The sequence below is a fragment of the Nuphar pumila genome, chromosome 2 (assembly GCF_984573655.1).
Source record: "Nuphar pumila chromosome 2, dmNupPumi1.hap1.1, whole genome shotgun sequence".
Lineage (NCBI taxonomy): Eukaryota > Viridiplantae > Streptophyta > Magnoliopsida > Nymphaeales > Nymphaeaceae > Nuphar > Nuphar pumila.
The window spans coordinates 31,590,188-31,613,641 of record NC_143250.1 but is presented as its reverse complement, the minus strand read 5'-3'; the positions used below and the strand labels follow the sequence as shown (position 1 = coordinate 31,613,641).

Below are 23,454 nucleotides of genomic sequence, written 5' to 3'. Positions count from 1 at the left end.
AAAGCTTATTGCCATGGGGCATCATTTCTAGCTGGGAAGAAAAAGGAAAAACATCAACAAGTAATTTTATGTGTTCATCTAGAAGCCACATACCGTATACAAGTTTCATAACTTTCATTGGTGACAAAAAGAAGCTCAGAGGGTGGGACGCTCAGGCTTTCTTAAACATGGGAGTGTGATATATACCCAACCCAACCGATATCTCAAACCAGTTAGACCTGGTTTTGATAGACTCCATGAGCGGGCTACAGTCGAATTGGGTTGGATTTCAGTGTCATTTTTAGACCCGAATCAAATTGGTTCGGATTCTAATATAATTGTACATCTGATTTAAAAACGAGTCTTAAAACCGAATCAACTGCAGACTCGATCTCAGTCAAGTTCTTGGAGCAGCAATGAGTCGATGACCAAAAAAATCTTGGGATGAAAAGGAAACATTTGGTGTGGCCCAATAAAAAATGAAGAAAGCAGTTTGTTTTCGTCTCCCGAGAAGGACTGAGTCTCACCGCCTCCGCACCAACACCAACGGTTGTCTGCCTCCCTCTCTCCCATCCACAATTTTCATTCGCGGCCCTCAGGCTCCGCACGCCTCTACGCGGCACCTTCTCTATGCCTCAGTCTTCGCTGCCTTTTCTTCTGCTCCATATGTGATTCTTTTCCTCCTCAAAAAACAATCGGATCATGCCCACCAATGTGATTCTCAAGTTAACTCACACACTAGTCACTAAACAAACAAACACAGAGAGAGGGAGAGAGATGGAAGCATTGTCTTGTTGCTTCCATGTCCTCCCCACGTCCACCCTCTGGTCCAGCTCCCCTTCCTTCACCCTCTTCCACTCCCCACCCCTTTTCGCTTCGTTTACATCTCTATCCAAGTATTCTTACAACCACCATCCTTTCTCAACCCCCTCTTCTCTTTCACTCAGCGTTCATTTCCACAGCGATGCACCCTGTTCCGCTTCCACCACCACCACCAACACCAATGGGTTCCATTGGAATCATGGTCATCGAAGAAGGTGCAGAATGATTGCTGCTGCTAGGCCTGTTCAGGATGCTACCATCTCCTCAGCTACAGATGGTGGTGGTGCTCCATTGCCCGCTCTGTATGAGAACGGGACGGCGAACCCCCTCGGCCGGAAGGATGTTGGAAAATGCGTGGTGAGCTGGGTTTCTCAGGGCATGAGAGCCATGGCGTCCGAATTGGTGTCCGTTGAGCTCCAGGGAGAGTTCCAGGAGGTGAGGCAGAGGATGGGCAGCGGGATGACGATCGTCGCCCAAGCTCAGCGTTATCTCAACGCCATTCCCATGCCCAAGGGCATGGAATCCGCCTGCCTGAAGGCGTCGACGCATTACCCAACTCTGCTCGACCACTTCCAGCGAGAACTCAAAGACGTCCTTCAGAACTCACGGTTGCTCGCGCCTGAATCGTCGGCTCCGGCCTTCAAAGATTGGAGGAAGACCGAATCGTGGAAGCTGCTCAAGGAGTTCGCGAATTCAGGTTGCTTTTCCTTTCTCTTTATCTTCCGATTTTTTTCCTTTTTGAGCGAATTTTGATCGACTGATAGCAAATATGGATCTGGTACCTTTCGCTGCTTGTGCAGCTCAGCACCGAGCCATCGTGCGCAAGTCGAACAAGCCCAAAATCTTGCACAGAGGATTGGGGATGGAGCTTCAGAAGGCCAAGGTGATTCAGGAGAGGATCGATAAGTTTGTCGAGCACATGTCCGAGCTTCTTCGCATTGAACGCGACGCGGAGCTGGAAGCTACTCAAGAGGAGCTGAATGCAGTGCCTGTGCCTCCTGATGAGAACACGGATCAGTCGAGGCCAATCGAATACTTGGTCACCCATGGACAGGCTCAGCAGGAGCAATGTGACACCATCTGCAACTTGAGTGCAGTTAGTTCTTCTATAGGTATCGTGTTCTTAATCAAGTGGCTACTTCCTTTGCCCAGTCAGTCTAAAAAATTTTGGAATTCTTTTCATTCGAATAACAATCACTGTTAAAATCTTACCTTTTGTTCACTGGTGTTGATCCTAAGCTCTGAATTCATTGAATTGATTCTAATGCCTGCATTCTATTCTTAACCAACATTGAACATTCATCAGTTTTGTGGTTTAACATGGAATGCTTCGTGCGTTATACAGGATTAGGTGGGATGCACCTTGTGCTATTTCAAGTTGATGGTAACCATCGACTGCCTCCTACCACCCTTTCTCCTGGAGACATGGTGTGTGTACGTGTGTGCGATAATAGGGGTGCTGGTGCAACATCTTGCATGCAGGGCTTTGTTAACAGCCTAGGGGAAGATGGATGTAGCATCACTGTGGCGCTTGAATCTCGCCATGGAGATCCTACATTCTCCAAGCTTTTTGGTAAAAATGTGCGCATTGATCGGATACATGGATTAGCTGATGCACTTACGTATGAGGTATGGTATGCCTTGGCAGCATTGCTTTTCCTAGTCTGGATAGGAAACTATTAGCACAACCTGCAATCTGTTTTAGTTTTATTGAGAGTCCCCTCATTATTTTCCACATTTTTTTCAACTCTGTTAGAATGAACTTGTAAGACTGCCAGTCTCAGAGCCGACGTTGGTTGCTATAGAAAGAACCTGCAGTTACATATCTCTCTATTTACAAGACATTCAGTAACAATTTTATTTATTGTGTACTAATTACAAAGTTACATTATTTCGATTTTATTTTCATCAGTCTCTTTTCCTTTACAGCGCAATTGTGAAGCATTGATGCTACTTCAGAAGAATGGATTGCACAAAAGAAATCCTGCTCTAGCTGTTGTTGCCACACTATTTGGAGAAGCGGAGCATATTTCATGTCTTGAGCGGAATAATATGGTAGAGTGGGGGGAAGAATCAAGTTTTAATGGGATCATAGACAGTGGTGGGTATGATGAGATGCAGTCAAGGGCAATTTCTTTGGGTCTGAACAAGAAGAGGCCTCTTTTGATTATTCAAGGACCTCCTGGTACAGGAAAGACTGGGTTGCTCAAGCAATTAATTATGCTTGCTGTTCGACAAGGGGAGCGAGTACTTGTAACAGCGCCTACTAATGCTGCCATAGATAACATGGTCGAGAAGCTCGCTACTGTTGGTTTGAACATTGTTCGTGTTGGAAATCCAGTACGTATATCTCCAACTGTGGCTTCAATGTCCTTGGGGGCAATTGTCAATGACAGGCTCGCAGGTTTCAGAAAAGAGTTTGAGAGAAAAAGAGCAGATCTGAGGAGGGACCTTAGGCAGTGTTTGAAAGATGACTCTTTAGCATCAGGCATCCGTCAGCTTTTGAAACAACTTGGAAAAACACTGAAGAAAAAAGAGAAGGATACAGTAAAAGAAGTATTAACTAATGCTCAGGTTGTGCTGTGCACTAATACTGGTGCTGCTGATGTCTTAATCAGAAAGGTAGACAACTTTGATCTTGTTGTTGTTGATGAAGCTGGTCAAGCAATTGAACCATCTTGTTGGATACCTATGTTGCAAGGAAAGCGTTCCATTCTTGCAGGTGATCAATGCCAGCTTGCACCAGTAGTTTTATCAAAAAAAGCTTTGGATGGTGGACTTGCAGTATCTCTAATGGAAAGAGCTGCAAATTTGCATGAAGGTCTCCTAACTACCAAGTTAACAATCCAATATCGCATGAATGATGCAATAGCAAGCTGGGCTTCAAAGGAGATGTATGATGGTATCCTACAGTCTTCACCTACTGTAGCTGCACATCTGCTTATAGATTCTCCATTTGTCAAGGTATGCACCTGTTGTCAGCTCTGCTCTAGAGTATGTGTAAAATAACATCCTCTTTCTACGCAGAAATATTCTGAATTGCAAATATTCTGAATTGCTGTTAGATATATGTAAATGAAAAGTTTGAATGCTAGTTTCTTGCTCTTTTTTTTTGGTTCCCTTCAGTGTTATATTGATTTGAAGTATCAACTAGCTGTCAACAGAACTTGAATAGGCACCAGTCTGAAATTATAACAATTCATGATTTTAATGTGACTGAACTAAGGAACTAACTGCCCAAGTGGATGATAAAGAAATCCTGTATACAGAAGCACTTGTTGGCTGCTAAATCAGTAAAGAGCATATGAATCATTCAGAAAAAGTTATGTGCCATAATGTCATATAAGAGCCGGAGAAAAGAGTCTCATTGTCAAGCTTTTTATTCTGTATATTGAGTTTTTTTGTTTTTTTCACTTTTTAATGGCAGTCTAAGCTGTCCTATGGAAAAAATTTGAGCTTATTTGCCATTTTAAATTCTCTTTACAATTTGGCAGTTACATGTTATGTTATTCAACTAGTATCAATGGTGTATGTGCATATACTACAAACTTTTAAAAATTCAAGTTAGCAAATTTACCAGAAAACAAGGGAATTTGGGAGTTCAGAAATTTACATACCAAATTTTACTTTTTTACATTTGGTAAATGAGTACAGGATTTGTTAATATCCTAGAAAGTTAAGGACAGATATGACATGGAGTGAAAATGCTACATTTAGATAAACTTAGAGACAAGGAGAACCACTGGAACTTTTTGTAAAGTCCACCCAGACAATAGATATACTTTTGTCAGGTTCTTGCAACCCTCAAGTCCTGAAGAAAAAGATTGTCATATTTAAACTACTCATAAATATCAGTCTCAATGATGCCTTTAAAGATAATCTATTAGATTATCCTCAAAACATTTTTTTCAGCAAATATGGTAGAAAGTTTTTGAATGATAAATTTAATGGGACTTGAAAATGATGTGTGTGTGTGTACGTTTATTTTCTCAAAATTCAACATCATATCAGAGCCTCAAGTAGGTGAAGATTGAATGAAATGTAAATCTTTGTGCATGTTATTTCAACAATGAAAGACTGATGAAAGAAAGATAAATAAGAGAAGAGAGGAGAGGAGACGAAGGCTGACATAAACCCTAAACTTCTCAATTGATGATGGACAGCACCTACTTTATACTTTATCACTTTTCAGGATAATAAAAAATAAATTAAATTTTCACAAGATTATATGCCACAGGGGGCATCCCATAGATTTGTATTAAAGTACAAATTGCGTAATTGCTACTTATTAATGCTTTTATAACTTTAGTGGCTCCTTAAGGAACTAATTTAACAATCCTTTTTAGATAAACTGTTTCCCTGAAATTGCAAGCAAATGAACTTTCAACGTATCATTTGTACCAACACCTACTTCATATCCATGTGATATAGCCTTATGCTTGTGTGTGTGTGTGTGAATGAAAGCAATGTGTGTGTGCATGCAGGACATCTTTTAAATAAGCATCCTCCATCATGTGTCAGATGATACATTCTCAACATGTGTATGGAAAGGAAGAAGTGTACATGTATATTTGCATGTTTATTGTTTACCTAAATGCCCTGTGAGCATTGTGAGATTGCATTTAGCCTTGTTTAACTTCAAGTTGATGCCCTTCCAGAGAAAGCAATGAAGTTGTATATTGATTACATGCTTTCAATTAAACCAACAGTCTTTTGATGCACCTCATCTGTGTGCGCATGCATTTGTCTATATATAAATTCTTCTTTCTTCTTCTTGAAATGAACATGTATTGATTGCAGGCCACATGGTTTACTCTGTGCCCTCTGCTCTTGCTCGATACACGAATGCCTTATGGTAGTTTGTCGCTTGATTGTGAGGAGCATCTCGATCCTGCAGGCACAGGCTCTTTCTATAATGAAGGAGAAGCAGAGATTGTTATGCAGCATGTATTTTCTCTGGTTTCTGCTGGTGCGTTTCTTTTAACCATTGATATAAGAACTTATGGTTTGTCTACACCACAGATAACTGTTGCATAATTCGAAAATTGTGAAAAACCATGAGCAGTAGCTTACCCGAAAGTATGTATCTCCATTTGATATGTATTCCATATAGTATGTGTTTCATGCCATAGTTGGCAAACCCATGACTCGGGCTCGGATCACCCGACCCTTGACTCGCGGGTCAGTGGGTCGACTCGGTAACTCGAACAGGTTAGGACCTAATTTTTTTTAATGTTTTTTTAAATAATACTTTAAATATTGAATAATTACAAAGAAAATAAAGGCGAAAAATCTAAATACCTCATTCGTGTTGGGTTACCGAGGTTCAAAACAATCGGGTCAAGGAAAAAAACCTAAATCCCTCAATCATTCATGTCAGCTTACCGAGGTTCAAAACAATCGGGTCAACCCAATTCTCACTCATCGCTACCACTCCAAAGACAACCCTAAAAAATTTTCTAGGGTTTCTCTCTCTTTCAATAAAAGGACGCAGTCGCAGACGTATAAGAGGAGGAGGAGGAGGAGGAGGAGGAGGAGGAAGAAGAAGAAAGAAACAGAGAAAGAGGGAAAAGGATGCCAGCGTGACACGGGGTTCGGTCTCGAACACACACACAGAACCTGGCTGTCGACGGTGTTGGTGGTCGAGTCGTTGGTGTCGCCAGTAGATAGTGATGCTAGGGTTCATCTTCGTTTGGACTCCAGAGCGGGAAAACGGAGGGAAAGAAGGGTCTCAACTATTGACTTTCAAGACCCTTCTAAAAAAGGTTTTTATACCTTAAAACCAGTTCATCTCGGAATGAACCGGTATGAATCCTGTTTTGTCTCGGGACAAACCGGTATTTGTACCTGTTCGACTCAATGAATTAGGTCGAAACTAGATTGTGCAGTCTTGGTCTTGAATCATCTGACTCGACGAGTTGCCGAGTTCATGCCGAGTCAAGCAATTCCTGGCCGATTCACGTCTGAACCTGACTTAAACAGGTTTGGGGTGAATCATTGGCCCAATTAATGGGCGATCTAATCCGACTTGGGCGATTTCCGAGTTGGATCGGCGGGTTTGCCAACTATGTTTCAAGCAACCCATAGAAAAGTTAGAAGTATTTTCGATATAGAAAGGAGAAAATTCCAAAATGTGGACCAAATGTGTGTGCACGTGCATATTGTAATGTACTAATATGGTTAGTCCATTTTTGGTATAAAAGTCAAAGTAAATATTATGGTTCTGCCATGTGTTCATGCTGATGGTCGGTCTGGAGAATTTTATGAAGCCCTTTGCAATTCAGACAATTGCTATAGTTTTTTATATAAATTTCAAGAAAAACTTGTATTAAAAAAAAAGAAATGATACAGAAATAAAAAACGAAAACTAGATTTCAGTAAAATTTTCACAATAATATAAACAAAGTTATAGAAGTTATCAAATTGCTGGAAAATAGTGAATAAGGAAAAGACACATATTTAAATTACAATAAGCAATAAAAAATTAAAACTAAATAGCATATATACATGCATACTGTAAAAATGTCTACGAGGAGACAATACGCATACAAGCACTAATACTTCACAAAAGATGTGCACAAGTGCACTCAAACCACACTTAACAAATATGCACAAAGGCGTAAAATAATGCAAACATGCATAAATGCATGTAACAAGAATATATTGAATGAAAATGAGGAGCTTGAGTCACTCAAGCCTTAACAAAATATAAGGGGAAGACCCCTATTTATACAACTTTAGAGGAGCCACATAGAGGGCTCCCAAAGGAGTCGTTGGGAGCCCCCAACGGTCACATTTGTGACCGTTGGGGGCTCCCCAACGACTCTTTTGGGGAGCCTCCCTAGGTGGCGCAAAAACAAAAAATAAAAGAAAAGAAAAAGAAAAAAGGAAAAAATAAAAAGAAAGTTACAAACATATTCCAAATGGAATATGCATAAAAATATGAATTTACAGAAATACCCTTTTTGGGTATTATAAGCTAAATATATATATATAGGTACATATACATATATACATAGTATATATGTATATGTCTCTCTCTCTCTCTCTCTCTCTCTCTCTCTCTCTATATATATATATATATATATATATATATATATACAACGAAAAATATGATTACATTTTAACACCCCCCCTCAAACTTACGGTGTGATGACCGTAAGTTTGCTCAAAAGAAAATTAAATATGGGGGAGCAAAGCGCCTTGGTAAAGAAGTCTGCTAGTTGATATTCAGATGTCACATATGAAAGATCGATGACTTTCTTCAAATATTCTTCTTGAATATAATGACAGTCCATCTTTATATGTTTTGTGTGCTCATGAAAGGTATGATTTTTGGCAATATATATCACACTCTTATTGTCATAGAATATGAACTCCCATATCTTCTAGTAGACGTCGAATCCATACTATTTTCATGGTTATAGATGCCATGGCTTTATACTCAGCTTCAGTAGAGGACAATGATACCTTTTGTTGCTTCTTGCACCTCCAAGAGACCAATGATTCACCTAAAAAGATACAGAAACCAGTGGTAGAGTGACGATTATTAGGGTCACCTCCCCAATCAGAGGCAGTATACGTAATTAAATTTAATTCAGAGGATGGAGAAAGAAACACTCCCTTATTTGTTGTTCCCTTTATATATCGGATGATTCGAAGGACTACACTCATGTGAACCGATATATGAGCATGTTAGAATTGACTTTCAATGTGAACTGCATAAGATATATCAGGCCTAGTGATGCTAAGATACATCAATGACCCAACCAACTGTTTGTAAGGAGTATTATTATCTAAAATAATCCCATCATCAATCCTCATCTTGGATCCAACAACTTCGGGTGTTTCGCAAATTTTGTCATCAGTAATGCCAGACTTGTCAATTATCTCGCAAGCAAGCTTAGTTTGGGATAAAAAATATTCTCTATGAGAAAAAGCAACTTCAATGCCCATAAAATATGTTAGAAAACCTAAATCGGACATTTCAAATGTTTCAGTTAGCACAAACTTAATTCTTTTAATTTCCTTGATATCATCACCTGTAATTAACATGCCATCAACATATAGTGAAATGAAATGGGGATCTTCGAAACACGAGCTTTGATTAACAAGAGCAAGTGTCAAGAATGACACTAAAGCATAACCCTTAAAAAGGGTATAACTGGAAACAAAATAAAAATAAAAATGTATTCTTTATTGATATGAAAAACCAATTGCTTAAGAAGCATTGGAGTGAAATACAAGAGGGGCTGCACCCCTTTATATACACAGCTGAAAGAGGACTCAATAGAGCTGTTGGGCACAGTCCAACAGCTCTATTTAGAGCTGTTGGAATGTGTCAGTCCAACAGCTCTATTAAGAGTTGTTGGACTGTGTCAGTCCAACAGCTCTATTGCTAGTCAAGTCTGGACAGGACTTGACTAGCAACAGTCATTCTAGTTCAAACTGAACTAGATGACATAAAGACAAAAAATAAAAATAAAGGAAAAAAAATACAGAAAAGAAAGAAATTAAAAATGTATTTATATATATATATATAATAATATAATATTATTATATATACATATATGTACAGTTTTACATTTTAACACTCCCCCTCAAACTTACGGTACAATGAGCGAAAGTTTGTCTAAGAGAAAGTGAAATCGGGGAGCAGCGAGAGGCTTTGTAAAGAGGTCTGCTAACTGATATTCTGAAGTGACATATGGCAGATCAATTATCCCGTGTAGATATTCCTCTCTGACGTAGTGACAATCCATTTCGATGTGTTTGGTGCGTTCGTGGAATGTTCTGTTACTGGCAATGTAGATCGCACTTTTGTTGTCACAACACATTTGTGAAGCCTTTGTTGCTTCAACTCCCATGTCAGCAAGCAGTCGTCGGAGCCAAACTACTTCCATGGTCGTGGTTGCCATGGTTCTGTATTCAGCTTCGGTGGATGAGAGAGATACCTTCTGCTGCTTTTTACACCTCCACGAGATTAATGATTCCCCTAAAAAGACACAAAAGCCAGTGGTTGAGTGTCTGTTATTGGGATCACCTCCCCAATCAGCATCAGTATATGCAATTAAATCAAGAGAAGAGGAGGAAGATAAGAAAAGTCCTCGTGAAATAGAGGACTTGATGTATCTGATAATACGCATGACTGCTCCCATATGAACAGAAGTAGGAGCATGTTGAAATTGACTTGCTGTATGAACAACATGTGCTATATCTGGTCTGGTAATGGATAGATAGGAAAGTGCCCCGACAAGCTGTCTGTAAGGAGTAGGGTCTGCAAGAAGTTCTCCATCATTAATCTTCATTTTAACACTAACAACTTTTGGAGTGTCAACTTTCTTATCATCAGTAATACCAGACCTGAAAACAATATCAAAAGCAAATTTAGTCTGAGATAATAAATATCCTCTAGGAGAATAAGCAACTTCAATGCCTAAAAAATATCTCAACAAGCCCAAATCAGTCATTTCAAAATAAGATTTAAGAAGTGTTTTGATTGTTTCAACTCCCTGTTTATCGCTTCCGGTGATGATCATATCATCCACATAGAGAAGAAGCACAATGATCCCTGCATCAGAATTCTTAATAAACAAAGCAGTGTCAGTTAAACAGAATTGAAAACCAATATCAATCATAACACGACTAAACCTATCATACCAAGCTTTTGGTGCTTGTTTAAGTCCATAAAGAGCTTTTTCTAAGCGAAGGACTTTACCCTTAGGAATACTTAGACCAGGAGGGGGTTCCATATATACTTCTTCAACTAGCTTTCCATTTAAAAAAGCATTTTTGACATCCATTTGAAAAATAGACCATTTTTTGATAGAAGCTAAGGCAATTAAGGTTCGGACAGTAGTCATACGAGCCACCGGAGCAAAGGTTTCTTCATAATCAATCCCATATTCTTGGGCATAACCTTTGGCTACTAAACGGGCTTTATATCTTTCAAGAGTACCATCACTCTTGGTTTTAATTTTATAAACCCATCGACATCCTATAGTTTTCTTCCCTGGAGGAAGATCTTGAATATTCCATGTAGAAGCCTTTTCAAGTGCATCTAATTCAACTTTCATGGCTTCTATCCATTTGATATCATTTTTTGCTTGAAAAAATGTGGATGGTTCTTCATATGAGTGAATTAATGCAATAACTGCCCTATATGTGGGTGAGAAAGACTCGTATGATACAAACTTTTCTGGAGGCCTCGAGATTCGGGATGATTGTCTAGTTGGAATGTTAGAATATTTCTCAAGTGCACATGGAGTATTAGACTCTTGTCGCCTGGAATATTGAATACTAGTATCTCTATGAACTTCTTCATTTTCAACATTAAGATCAATAATTCTTGGATCATCATCAAAGTTACAATCAAGGTCATATTCATCAGATGTTGATATTTTGTAACGAAGAAGATGGCATCCTATTAATGAGATAGGTGGCAGTTAAGGCAGCTTCTGCCTAAAAGTCTTTAGGGACTTGATTTGCTATTAATAAAGTTCTAGTGGTTTCTATAATATGGCGATGTTTTCGTTCTGCCAGTCCATTTTGTTGAGGTGTATAAGGACAAGATCTTTGATGTGTGATGCCATGCAATTTAAGATAATTTTGAAAATCTGTGGATAAAAACTCTCCCCCTGAATCTGTGCGAAAAATAGTAATATCATTTTGAAATTTGTTTTTAACCATATTATGAAAAGTTTGAAAGTATGAAAATACTTCAGACTTATGTTTGAGAAAGTACATCCACGTATGTCGGGAGAAATCATCGACAAAAATAACATAGTAAACAAATCCTCCTTTAGAAATTACTGGTGCAGGACCCCAAACATCCGAGTGTATTAATTCAAGTGGTCTTGAAGAGAAAAAGGTTCTGTTCTGAAATGGTAATCTTTTCATTTTGCCGAGAATACAATCTTTACAATCAAATGATTCAGAGTTACAAAATTTCCCTAGATTTGGAAAATGTTGGATTTTAGCTATATGTGGGTGACCAAGTCTCTTATGCCACAGTTCCAACTCTATTTTTTGAATATTATAACAAAAAGCTTTCTTCGGCATTTCCAAAAAATCCATGTAATAGAGTCCTCCTTCTCTATGGCCTTCCCCAATCAGCTTGCCTGACTGGCGATCCTGTACCCAACAACCATGAGAAGAAAAAGAAATATTACACCCATAATCAGAAATTTGAGATACAGATAAAAGATTTAAATTTAATTTGGGAACATGTCTAATTTCTGGAATAAAAAAATTTTTTGTTTTATAAATTTTTTCAAAATCTCCTATTCCTTCTATTTCAAGAGAAGTCCCATCAGCAGTAAAGACCTTTGACACACTTGTTTTATTTTTAACACATTTGGATAGACTTTGATTATTTGGGGTCATATGAAAAGATGCACCAGAGTCAAGAAGCCAAGAAATTTTACCTAAATCAGAAAAAGATGAGGCTGCTGCGCCGGTTGAAGCTTCAGATGAGGAAGAGGCACCTTTGATGAGAGGCTGAAGGATCTCCATTAGTTGGGCCAGGGAAACTGGTGCATCCTGATCTTTAGGCTCCGATCCAGCAATTGCAGCTCTTTTTTCTCTCAGCTCCTTAAGTTTGGGACATTGTGGCCTGTAGTGTCCCGGTTCATGACAGTGATGACAAATAACTTTCTTCTTATCATAGTCACCATTTTGTCGGTTAAAGTGAGGAGGCCTATATGATCGAACATGATTCCCTGGTCTAGACACGGCTAAAACGGAATCATCTTCAATTTTTAAAGAACCTTTCCGGAGACGATTTTCTTCCATTGTTAACTCTTCAATAGTTTCAACAATAGAAGGAATTTTTCCCCGGTGAAGTAGGGCCGATTTAGTGGTTTCAAATTCCGGCCTTAATCCAGTGATAAACTGGTAAAAATGTTCAACATCGAGTTGTTTCTGACGAAGCTCGATGTCTTCGGCACAATGCCACTTTGGTTCTAAAAGGGAAAGTTCTTCCCAAAGTTCGGACAACCCATTGTAATATTCACGAATAGTTTTGTCTCCTTGTGTCATCATTCGAACTTTTTCTTGGAGGTTGCACACGTGTGCAATATCTTTAAAGGAATACATATTCTTAAGGTATTCCCATGCCTTATCGGCATGATCAAATTTGGCAAGACTTGAGCATTTTTTAATGTCAACGCTATTGATAAGCCATGACATTATCTTCGCATGAGATATTCTCCATTCTTTCCATTTCTTCTCGTATGAGGCAATAGCCTTGATTTTCTCTTCTTCCGATAGAGGGACGTCTTTATCTCCCTCCTTTTTAGTAAGAGATAGCTTAGGTTCCGAATCGGAACCATCCACAATCCCCCATAAGCCTTTTCCCCATATATGGTGCTTCATGATTGAAGCCCATGTTACATAGTTCGTATCGCTTAGTTTCATAGGCATGATGGTGACTTTATCATTGTCATCCATCGATTACAAGGAGAGAAAGAATAGGGATAGAAGAGAAACAAGAAGGAAAATGAGAAAGAAAGAAAAAAAAAACAATACAACAAGATGTGAAATCTTCTCCAATGAAGTGATAAAACACTTCTCTTCAAGTGGCGAACACTTTTGCAAACGGGCACGGAAACCGAGGCAGCTTTTCCTCAAGATTTAGTACTTCCGCGGCTCTGATACCATGAAATGAAATGGGGATCTTCGAAACACGAGCTTTGATTAACAAGAGCAAGTGTCAAGAATGACACTAAAGCATAACCCTTAAAAAGGGTATAACTGGAAACAAAATAAAAATAAAAATGTATTCTTTATTGATATGAAAAACCAATTGCTTAAGAAGCATTGGAGTGAAATACAAGAGGGGCTGCACCCCTATATATACACAGCTGAAAGAGGACTCAATAGAGCTGTTGGGCACAGTCCAACAGCTCTATTAAGAGCTGTCAGTCCAACAGCTCTATTGCTAGTCAAGTCTGGACAGGACTTGACTAGCAACAGTCATTCTAGTTCAAACTGAACTAGATGACATAAAGACAAAAAATAAAAATAAAGGAAAAAAAATACAGAAAAGAAAGAAATTAAAAATGTATTTATATATATATAATAATATTATATTATTATATATACATATATGTACAGTTTTACATTTTAACATATAGCAGCAAGATTACAATTCCTGCATCAGATTTCTTTACAAATAAGGCAATGTCAGTATAGCATGAGACAAATCCATTTTCTATCATTAAATTGTTAAATCGGTCATACCAAGCTTTATGAGCTTGTTTTAAACCATAAAGAGGCAATCCATTCCAGGAGGAGCAGTCATATAAACTTCTTCATTTAAATCTTCATTTAAGAAAGCATTTTTAATGTCCATTTGATAAATGTTCTATTTTTTAATTTATGCGATGATAATAAGGCATCTAACTGTAACCATTCGAGTAATGGGGGCAAACGTTTTATCATAGTCTACCCCTTATTCTTGTTCATATCCCTTAGCAACTAGACGAGCCTTATATTTCTCAAGAGTTCCATCACTCTTGGTCTTGACTTTAAAAACTCACCTTAATCTTATACTTTTCTTTCCTTTAGGAACATCCTGAAACTCCCATATTCTAGCTTTTCTAAGAGTTCTTAGTTTATTTTTCATGGCTTCTACCCATTCATTCATCTTTTTGGCTTCTTTAAAATTTTTGGGCTCAACGGATGAGTGTATGGCACTAAGGCATGCTCTATATTTGGGAGAAAAGGAGTCATAAGATATGAATCTAGAAGGAGGTCTCCTATTTCTCTCAGTTCTTTGAAAACTTTCACTCAAAGTGATTGTTTCACTAAGCTCACTATATTTTTCCATAGCACTTTTAAAACTGCTTTGGTCTTTATGTCTGTATACAACAGATTCCCTAGAAGATCTATCATCAGCCTCATGATAGATAAAAGGCTGAGGAGGATTGACATTCTTTTCTACTTTATTTTCACTTGGTGTGGATTCCTCATCACTAATGTCATCATCCCTTGACAAAAGATCAAATAAAAAAGAATAATCCATATTTTTCTCATGAGATTTAGATTTTTCAAATCCACTAACATTTTCTAGAAAGCTTACATTTCTAGACACATATAGCTTATCATTCTTGATATCGTAGCACCGAAATCCTTTTTGAGTCTCGGAATACCCAAGGAAGGCACATGGAATGACTTTAGGAGAAAGTTTATCATTTTTATCTATCAAAATAAAACATTTGCACCAAAAAACCCTTAACCTACTATAATCAGGATCTCTTTTATACAAAATTTCAAATGGTGAAATTTTATCCAAGTTTTTGGATGGAAGACGGTTGATAAGATAGACAGATGCAAGGGCGGCTTCGGCCCAAAATCTTTTTGGGATGTTTTGGGAAATAAGTAGGGTTCTGGTTGTCTCAATAATGTGCCTATGTTTTCTTTCGGCCAAACCATTTTGTTGGGGTGTTTTGGGACATGATTTTTGATAAATTATCCCATATTTCTCAAGATAACCTTTAAAATAATATGAAAGATATTTTCCCCCATAATCGGTTCTAAGAATTTTTAAATTTTCATCAAATTGATTCTTAATCATTATATGATAAGATTTAAATGTTGCAAAAACCTTGTGTTTATATTTGAGAAAATATATCCAAGTAAATCTAGAGAAATCATCCACAAATATCACATAATAAGCGAACCCTCCTTTTGAAATAATGGGTGTCGGGTCCCCAAACATCTGAATGAACAAGTTCAAAAGGTTTTGTAGTAAACATAGATCTTTGATAATATGGCAAACTTCTCATTTTTCCAAGTGTGCAATCATTACAAACAAAATTTTCTTTACATAAGTGTTTGGCAAACGGAAGATACAAATTTTTTGTGATATTGGGGTGACCAAGTCTTTTGTGCCATACATTAATGTCTTTGTGATGCAGTACATTTCAAAAAGAATCTTTTGAAATTTGGAGAAAGTCCACATAGTAAAGATATCATTTTCTAGAGTCCTCCCCAATCAATTTCCTGGTCCGGCGATCCTGTATCCAATATTTATCAGATGAGAATTTTATATCACATCCATGATCCGAGAGTTAAGAGACAGAAAGCAAGTTTAAATTTAGTTTTGGAATAAATCTAATTTTAGGAATAAAAAAATCTTTTTCCTCAAAATTTTCAGTTCCTTTAATTTCAAGAGAAGTGCCATCGATAGTTGAAACAAAAGATGGCAATGAATTTTTAAAAAAATCGGATAAAGAATATATGTTGGGGGACATATGAAAAGAGGTACCCGAATCTAAGAGCCAAGAGGTCTTACCAGGAGAATAAAAGGTAGATGTAGCGGCTCCAAAAATGGCTCCCTTAAGAAGTGGTTGAAGCGCTTCCACGATCTGATGGAGAGAAAAAGCTTTATTCAAGGGAGGCACATTTTTTTCCTTTTGAGATATGGTGGCCATGGCAAGCAACTTCTTCCATTTAGGGCAAATAAGTTTGAAGTGCCCGGGTTCCTTACAAAAATGACACACAATTTTGTTGTAGTCCTTTCTTCCTCCTTGACCACTTGATCTTTGATTTTGATTTTTGAAGTGAGGAGGCTTATAAGTTTGAATATTGTTCTCTGGTCTTGAAACGACATTAACGACATCACTTTCTTCATTAGTTGTAACGCCTCGAAATTTTAACCCAAATTTTGAGGATCATATATATATATATATATAAACAAATAATACTATAAGGTTAAACATTCTGGAACATTACAATGGAGAGCAAGCCAACACATTTATTTTATTTCATTATCAATGAATAATAACATCAGAGTTTCAATGACATGTTCCAAAAATGAACTCAAACTATCCAGAAACAGTAAATCTAAAATCTCGATTGAAGCCTCATTACGCAGTCGCTCATAAACTCTACCCATCACCTGAAATTTGGTAAATTTATAGGAATTAGACTACAACTGTCTAAATAGAAAATACTGTAAATTTTCTAGTAGGTATATCATGTGTCAAGTATGTGATGTGGGTGCTGTGTATAATTTTCAGCATATACAAAAACAAGTAAAGGAAGCTACACAACAACAATAACATGTATAAAACTTAGCCGACCATTTCAACATCAGCAGGATCTAAATCTCACCGTTATAATTTCTAAAGCATGCTAAAAGTAAAGAGATACATTCTGAAAGAACTGTTTAATTGTGAAACTGCAAATTTAGTAATTCTACTCAGTGTGATACCTAAAATGTTCTAATTAATGTTTATCTTATCTTATCATCGTTTTATACTAATTGCACAACTCATTCAGGGTAATTCAGTACCTTTAAACCAGTCAAACACACAAGCCCCGGTGCCTTTAAACCAGTCAGGCAAAAATATTTATATATTTCAATTTCTATATGAATTTACATTATAATTTCGAGGTTCATGCATTATTTTAAGGAAAATGCAAATATGACAATTTATAGTATTTAAGAGATTTTCCATGCAATCGTTATAAGTGTTAGGCATGCAGAAACATTAAAGCAGAAGCAAGTAACAAACATTTAACAGGCATTAGGAAGTAAACATCATACACTCACCATCATGTAATGATTGAGGGAACAATTAGAATATGCATGATCTAATGCATAGCAGGAAAATGCATGACTTATGTGTAATGCATGAATCATCTTATTATCTTTCATTTAAGTTCTCTTTTCCATATGCATGCCCTATTAAATGCACACAACTTTAAGCTCCTCTTTTTAATTACCATTGCTCGTGGATACACCAAATGGGTACAATCCCCGAGGTCAAGTTAGGTTCACATGGTAGCTTAGCACACAAGTTGTAATTTATTTATTGGGTTATAAACTTAGCCCTCGATCAATATCAGGAAACAACACCATCCATCAGAACATTAGACCTTCACATCTAATGTCAGGGACACCCCACGCCCACAAGTGTCACTTCCTTGGTATACCAAAACAACAGTTGTGTCGAACACGGTAGCCCCAGGTCAAGTGGCGGACTCTTCCTAAAACCGTGTCCAGGAGAAGGAACCTCAATATCGGGTTCAGGGGACAAAATAAAACACACAAAATTTTTGTATTCTCACAGTCTCCCCAAGACCGGATCTCTAAGAACCTTATTCTTCAGATGGGAGATCTCAGAACGTATATTATACTATTTTTAATTATTATATTTTATTAAAAGTCAATTGTTTAAGTTTTGCAACACCATATGCAAAAGTAAAGGTAAAAGCTCGCATCCACCCCTACGAAGACCCTTACGGGACTCTAGCCCGCGAGGACAACAAGAACATCGTAGTAGTGTGCAATACCAACTTGTGTGGTTTAAGTGATACAATTAAATATATATGAAAAGCAACCAAGCTCACGGCTCTTTAGGCCGATGATGATCCATTAGGTCATCGATGCATCATATATCAAAACCAAAGTAATGTGTTATTCATAACACCAGACCAATGTACCAAATGCATGTGCAACCATGCAAAACAAAGCCAATCATAAGCATGTAATTTCTCAAATCATATGCATCTTTGCCATGTGTATTTCTTACTTCAATATACACGTAGCCGTGCCCACGCATACTCCCTTGAGCGCGTGTGCACGTAAACAAACATGCTCATTATGCATGTTCATGTTGAATGAAACATCATTCACATAGTATTTGCATGACCACATAATTTACATGATTTGTTGCATCCCTATGACACCGGCTAACCCAATCAGTCAAGAAAAATCACATGAGTCTACATGATTGTCAATACGACAAGATCAAATGAAAATTTGCTACATGTTAGATGACTAATTAGCTACGTCATAATCTTCAGTTATAGTACATCACTACAAATTCTGTTTAGTTGCAAATAATTTTGAAATTCATTTGATAAATACTCACCACCCGAATTGGATCTAAGAATAAAGATGTTGCTTTGAAATTGATTTTTGACAATCATATGAAATTTTTTAAAGAAGAAGACATCGTGTTTGAAATTAAGAAAGTATATTCATACATATCTAGTGAAATCATCAATAATGGTAACATAATATGAATATCTTCCTTTTGATATTATGGGAGAAGGTCCCCAAACATCTGAATGCACTAATTCAAAAGGTTGGAGACAAAAGTTCTTTTTGGAAAGGGAGTGGATTTAATCTTTCCAAAAATACAATCTTTGCAAACTAATTTTTTTTCATTGCAAATTTTTTTTCATTGCAAATTTTTTTCCCAAAAAGAAGAAGAAATATCTTAGAGAAGCTTGGATGCCCAAATCGTTTATGCCAAGTTTCAATATCTTTATCTTGGACATAATTATAAAAAGAGTTTAGAGAAAGATTTAGATAGTTCATGTAGTAGAGATTGTTAAATTGTAATCCATAAGACAATGTATTTTATAATATATATTTTATATGTATAAAAGAAGATACATATATATATATATATATTTCATATATATGTACATGTATCCATCTACTTATATATAATATATATTTCTTTCTTGTATTAGTTGTAGGGGTATTTTAGTCATTTTACGCATATTCATGTCGTTGAATATGATTATAATTTTTCCTTTTAATTTTTCTTATTTTTGTAACTTTTTCTTTTTATTTTATCCTTTTTTTATGTATTATTTCTGTACACTGACTGTTGTACATAGGTAAGAATAAGAGACGTTGGGGGGTTGACTCCCAACGGCTCTAATTAGAGTTGTTGGGAATCAGCTTAACAACTCTTATGAGTTGCTAAAGCTTATAAATAAGGACTGTAAGCCCATTGTAAAGGTAGAATTTCAGTAAGGAGTTGTCTCCTTAAGCTTATAAACATTGTGCATTTATTACACTTCTTTTGTGGTGTAAAGCTTATAAACACTGTGCATTTATTGCATTTCTTTTGTGATGCAAAGCTTATAAATATTGTGCGTTTATTTTGTGTCTTGAGTATTTGAATTATTAAGTTATTTGAAAACTTGATTGTTTGCAAGGATTCTTCACATGGTATCAGAGCAAGGTTAGAGAAAGAAAGATCGTGTGGATTTTCAATTTTTCGGGTGCCTCAAAAAGCGTGCCCTTGATTTTTTGGTGATTGAAGTGGATCCTCTTGTTCATCCAATATTTTAAAAGACTCTTCTATCAAGAAAGGTCTAAAAATCCTGTGGTACGTATTCTTTTTCATCATCTCTCCTCTCTAATGGGTGAAAAAGACTCATTTTTCTCTCGGCTTCAAACGCAATAGGTCCAACTATCATGTTTGGGCCGGAAACATAAAGGCTTATATTAAAGGAAAAGGTCTTTGGGGCTATGTCCAAGGCTCGATTCTTGAACCGAAGCCAAAGATAACCTTGATGGAAAAAGGAGAAATAAAAATCCTTGATGGCGAAGAAAGAGCCAAGGCTCTTGAAGACTACACCAAAAAGCATGAAGAATGAGAGATGAAAAAATTTAAAATTCTCTCATGGATTTTTTCATCCGTAGAAACAAGAATTAATGTCAATATTATCAAGTTTAAGAAGGCTTATCAAGAGTGAGAGTACCTTGAGAAGATGTACACCTCTAGGTACTTGTCCCATAAATATTACCTCCAAAAGAAAGCGCTAACTCTTCATCAAGGAGAAATGACTATAAGGGAGTATTTTGCCGAACTCTCTTCTATTTGGGATGAGATTGCTATGCTCGAACCCAAGTGGAGTGGAGAAGCTATAGAGTTTCGTTATAAACAATTGGAAGAAGATAGATTTTTTAATTTTTTGAATGGGCTTGGGCCTGAATTCGAACAAATCCAGTATTCTCTTTTATCCGCATTCACTTCCCCCTCTCTTGAAGATGTAATTACTAAACTAAGTAGGGAAGAGACTCGTATGGGTATAAGCAAGAACAACCCAAGTGTTCTAGCTACACCTTCCAATAATGAAGAAAATGAAGGAGTTAATGACGTCTTAAGACCGGAGAGCATGTAACGACCCTAACTCATACCTTTGAAAAATGCAGATTTTTTTTTTCTAAGAGTTGCGAAAAACTCCCCAGAGACCTTGGGTCTCTACAGTTCCAATTTCAGTTAGATAACCACACACCACAAACCAACTTACATTTATCATTCATAACCAACCAACTGAACTCTTTTATTAATGAATCAATAAAAGTCATATTTAATGCCAAAAGTGAAATAGCCATTTGCAGTAAATAAGATGAACTAAAAGAAAATAACAGTAGAGCCACTTTGTCCATAGGTGAAGCAATCTGAAGCAAATGTGACCCTCGTGTCTCCTCAGAGCGAGTCAGTTTCACTGATCACCTGTATCTGGGGAAAACCAATAAAATGAGAGGGTCAGAAATCCGAAGAATTCTGCGTACAGGTTTCCCTAATGAATCAAATAAGAAAAAGAGCATAAATAAGATCCATGTAATATTTTGAGGAATACGGTTATAATCAATTCATAAGACAATTAACCATTCATGCAGAATTGAACATAAGGGAACACGAAGTAATTAACATTGATCATAACTTAATCAATAAGAAAATTAAATGCAACAGTGATCAACATCCTCCAATGATCAACATATAATAACCAAGTGAATAGGTAAACATGCATGAACTAATGCATAGCAAGAATATGTATGATTTATGTGTGATGCATGAACCCTTATTATCTTTCATTTAAGCTCCCCCTCTTTTCATATGCATGACGTATTAAATGCACACAATCTTTAAATTCCTCTTTTTAATTTACCATTGCCCGCGGATACACCAAACGGGTACAATCCCCGAGGTCAAGTAGGGTTCCCGGGGTAGCTTCACACACAATTTGTATTTTATTACCGGGTTCCAAACTTAGCCCTCGACCGATATCAGGAAACAACACCATTCATCGGAACCTTGGAAAACAGCATCCAAAGTCGGGGACACCATGGAAAACAGCATCCACTGGCGCCACTTTCTTGGTATACCAAAACAAACTCACAGCTGTGACTAACACACCACTCCCGGGTAAAGTGGCGGATTCTTCCTAAAACCGTAGCCAGGAGAAGAACCTCAATATCGGGTTCAGGGGCAACAAAACACATACGGAGTTTTTGTATCCTCACGGTTTCCCCTAAACTGCAATATCCAAGATTCCCACGCTAAAGCAGGGACATCAAGGAGAAAATGAATTACATTGTTCTTTACTTTCTTTTATTTGGTTATTAATCCATTTCTTTTACATTTGCAAATTTGCATGCAGAATTAATAACATGAGCTTGCACATCAGCATGTTAAGCTTTTCACGGGACCACAGCCCGTGACAACATAAAACAGTGCGGTAAAACAACAATATCACATTTGATTTGTTGCAATGCATCAAAATAACTAAAACGGAGAACAACTAGTTCTCGAGGCTCACCCAGCCCTGATGATCCAATTTGATCATCACTACATTGATAAGCAAAAATCATAAAGAGTATGCCACTTATGCATTCTTTTCACATGTTTTTCAATGCACATTCATCTATGACAAAATCAATAATATTTAAATGCATGAGCACGAGTTCCCACACCAACATGCAATGCATACTTTCATTCATTGCACAATTCCTGTCAAATGCATCATTCCAATTATAACATGTGAACGATCATGCAAAACTCATAAATTTCAGTGTGCGTGTATGAACAATCGTGAAATCGACACTTTCACTGAAGCATGATCATCTAAGCATATGCACGTGAATAACTCATTCTTTCACAGGGGTACAATTGACTCCATTATCAATAGAGAGAATTCCAGAATTCAACATGCTCGAAGAAACCTTTTATTTGGCTCAATCGAGCCCAACAATTGTACCTGGAAAGCAACTAGTTACAAGTTAAGGAAATCTGAACTGATCCTGTAAGCATATAAAAAAACAAAACCTGGATATTTCAACTGGTACAGACCCTGCTTGGGGGGTCCAACACGGCTGTCAGGTAACTGCTAGGCCTGACAGTCACTGCACAGACTCTACCAGAGCCCACGCAGGAGACTGCCAAGGCCTGGCAGTCAGCCCTTTCTTCAAAGAGGGCCCGAAAACCCGTTCAGGCATAAACGAAGATACCTAGAGGAGGGAGATTAGGAAGGCACCAATGGAACTGCCTCCTTTTTTTTTTCTTTTTGTAAACTTACATTAAAAGTGCAACTTAACATGTAGAAGGTTGCCTCAATTGGTAAATTGGGTTCTGAATGCAAAAAGTAGATGTCTAATCCACATGATGTACATGAGACACAATGTGTTAGTTTGTTTTCAAGGAATCTGATTTCAAGAAATCAGATAGGATCTTGCCAACAACGACAAATAGGAAAAATACATTTTTATTAGCACTGCCAGGCTAACTTACGACAACTAATTTAAGCAATACTTTATGCTCATGTAACTCAGAAACCTAGTTGGCTTGAATTCTTCTTTTGTTACTGGGTCCCATGTCTTTGTCAACCTCTACAATCATGCCCTATATCAACCAGACATCCCTGGAATGCCCTGGGATCAGATATGATATACAACAAAAGGTATGGAAACAGATCTCTTTTCGTATGAGAATAAAATGATAATACCATGAGCCCCCTAAACAAAAACATAATCATGTAAGTTTGACTGTTCTATCAATGTCTTGATTGAACTCTAAGTTGTTGGATTGCATCTGAACTATGTTATCAACCCTA

General features: G+C 37.2%; 1 protein-coding gene across 1 annotated transcript in view; it reads left to right on the top strand.

The window, feature by feature from the left end:
• Positions 1–482: 482 nt before the first annotated feature.
• LOC149845169 (P-loop containing nucleoside triphosphate hydrolases superfamily protein) overlaps positions 483–23,454 on the top strand; it is a 61,844-nt gene continuing 38,872 nt past the window's right edge. The window contains exons 1-5 of the mRNA XM_089995574.1: positions 483–1,498; positions 1,602–1,913; positions 2,147–2,430; positions 2,731–3,765; positions 5,602–5,770. Coding sequence (XP_089851700.1) covers positions 682–1,498; positions 1,602–1,913; positions 2,147–2,430; positions 2,731–3,765; positions 5,602–5,770 — 2,617 coding nt within the window. The 5' untranslated portion in view covers positions 483–681. The remainder of the gene's footprint in view (positions 1,499–1,601; positions 1,914–2,146; positions 2,431–2,730; positions 3,766–5,601; positions 5,771–23,454) is intronic.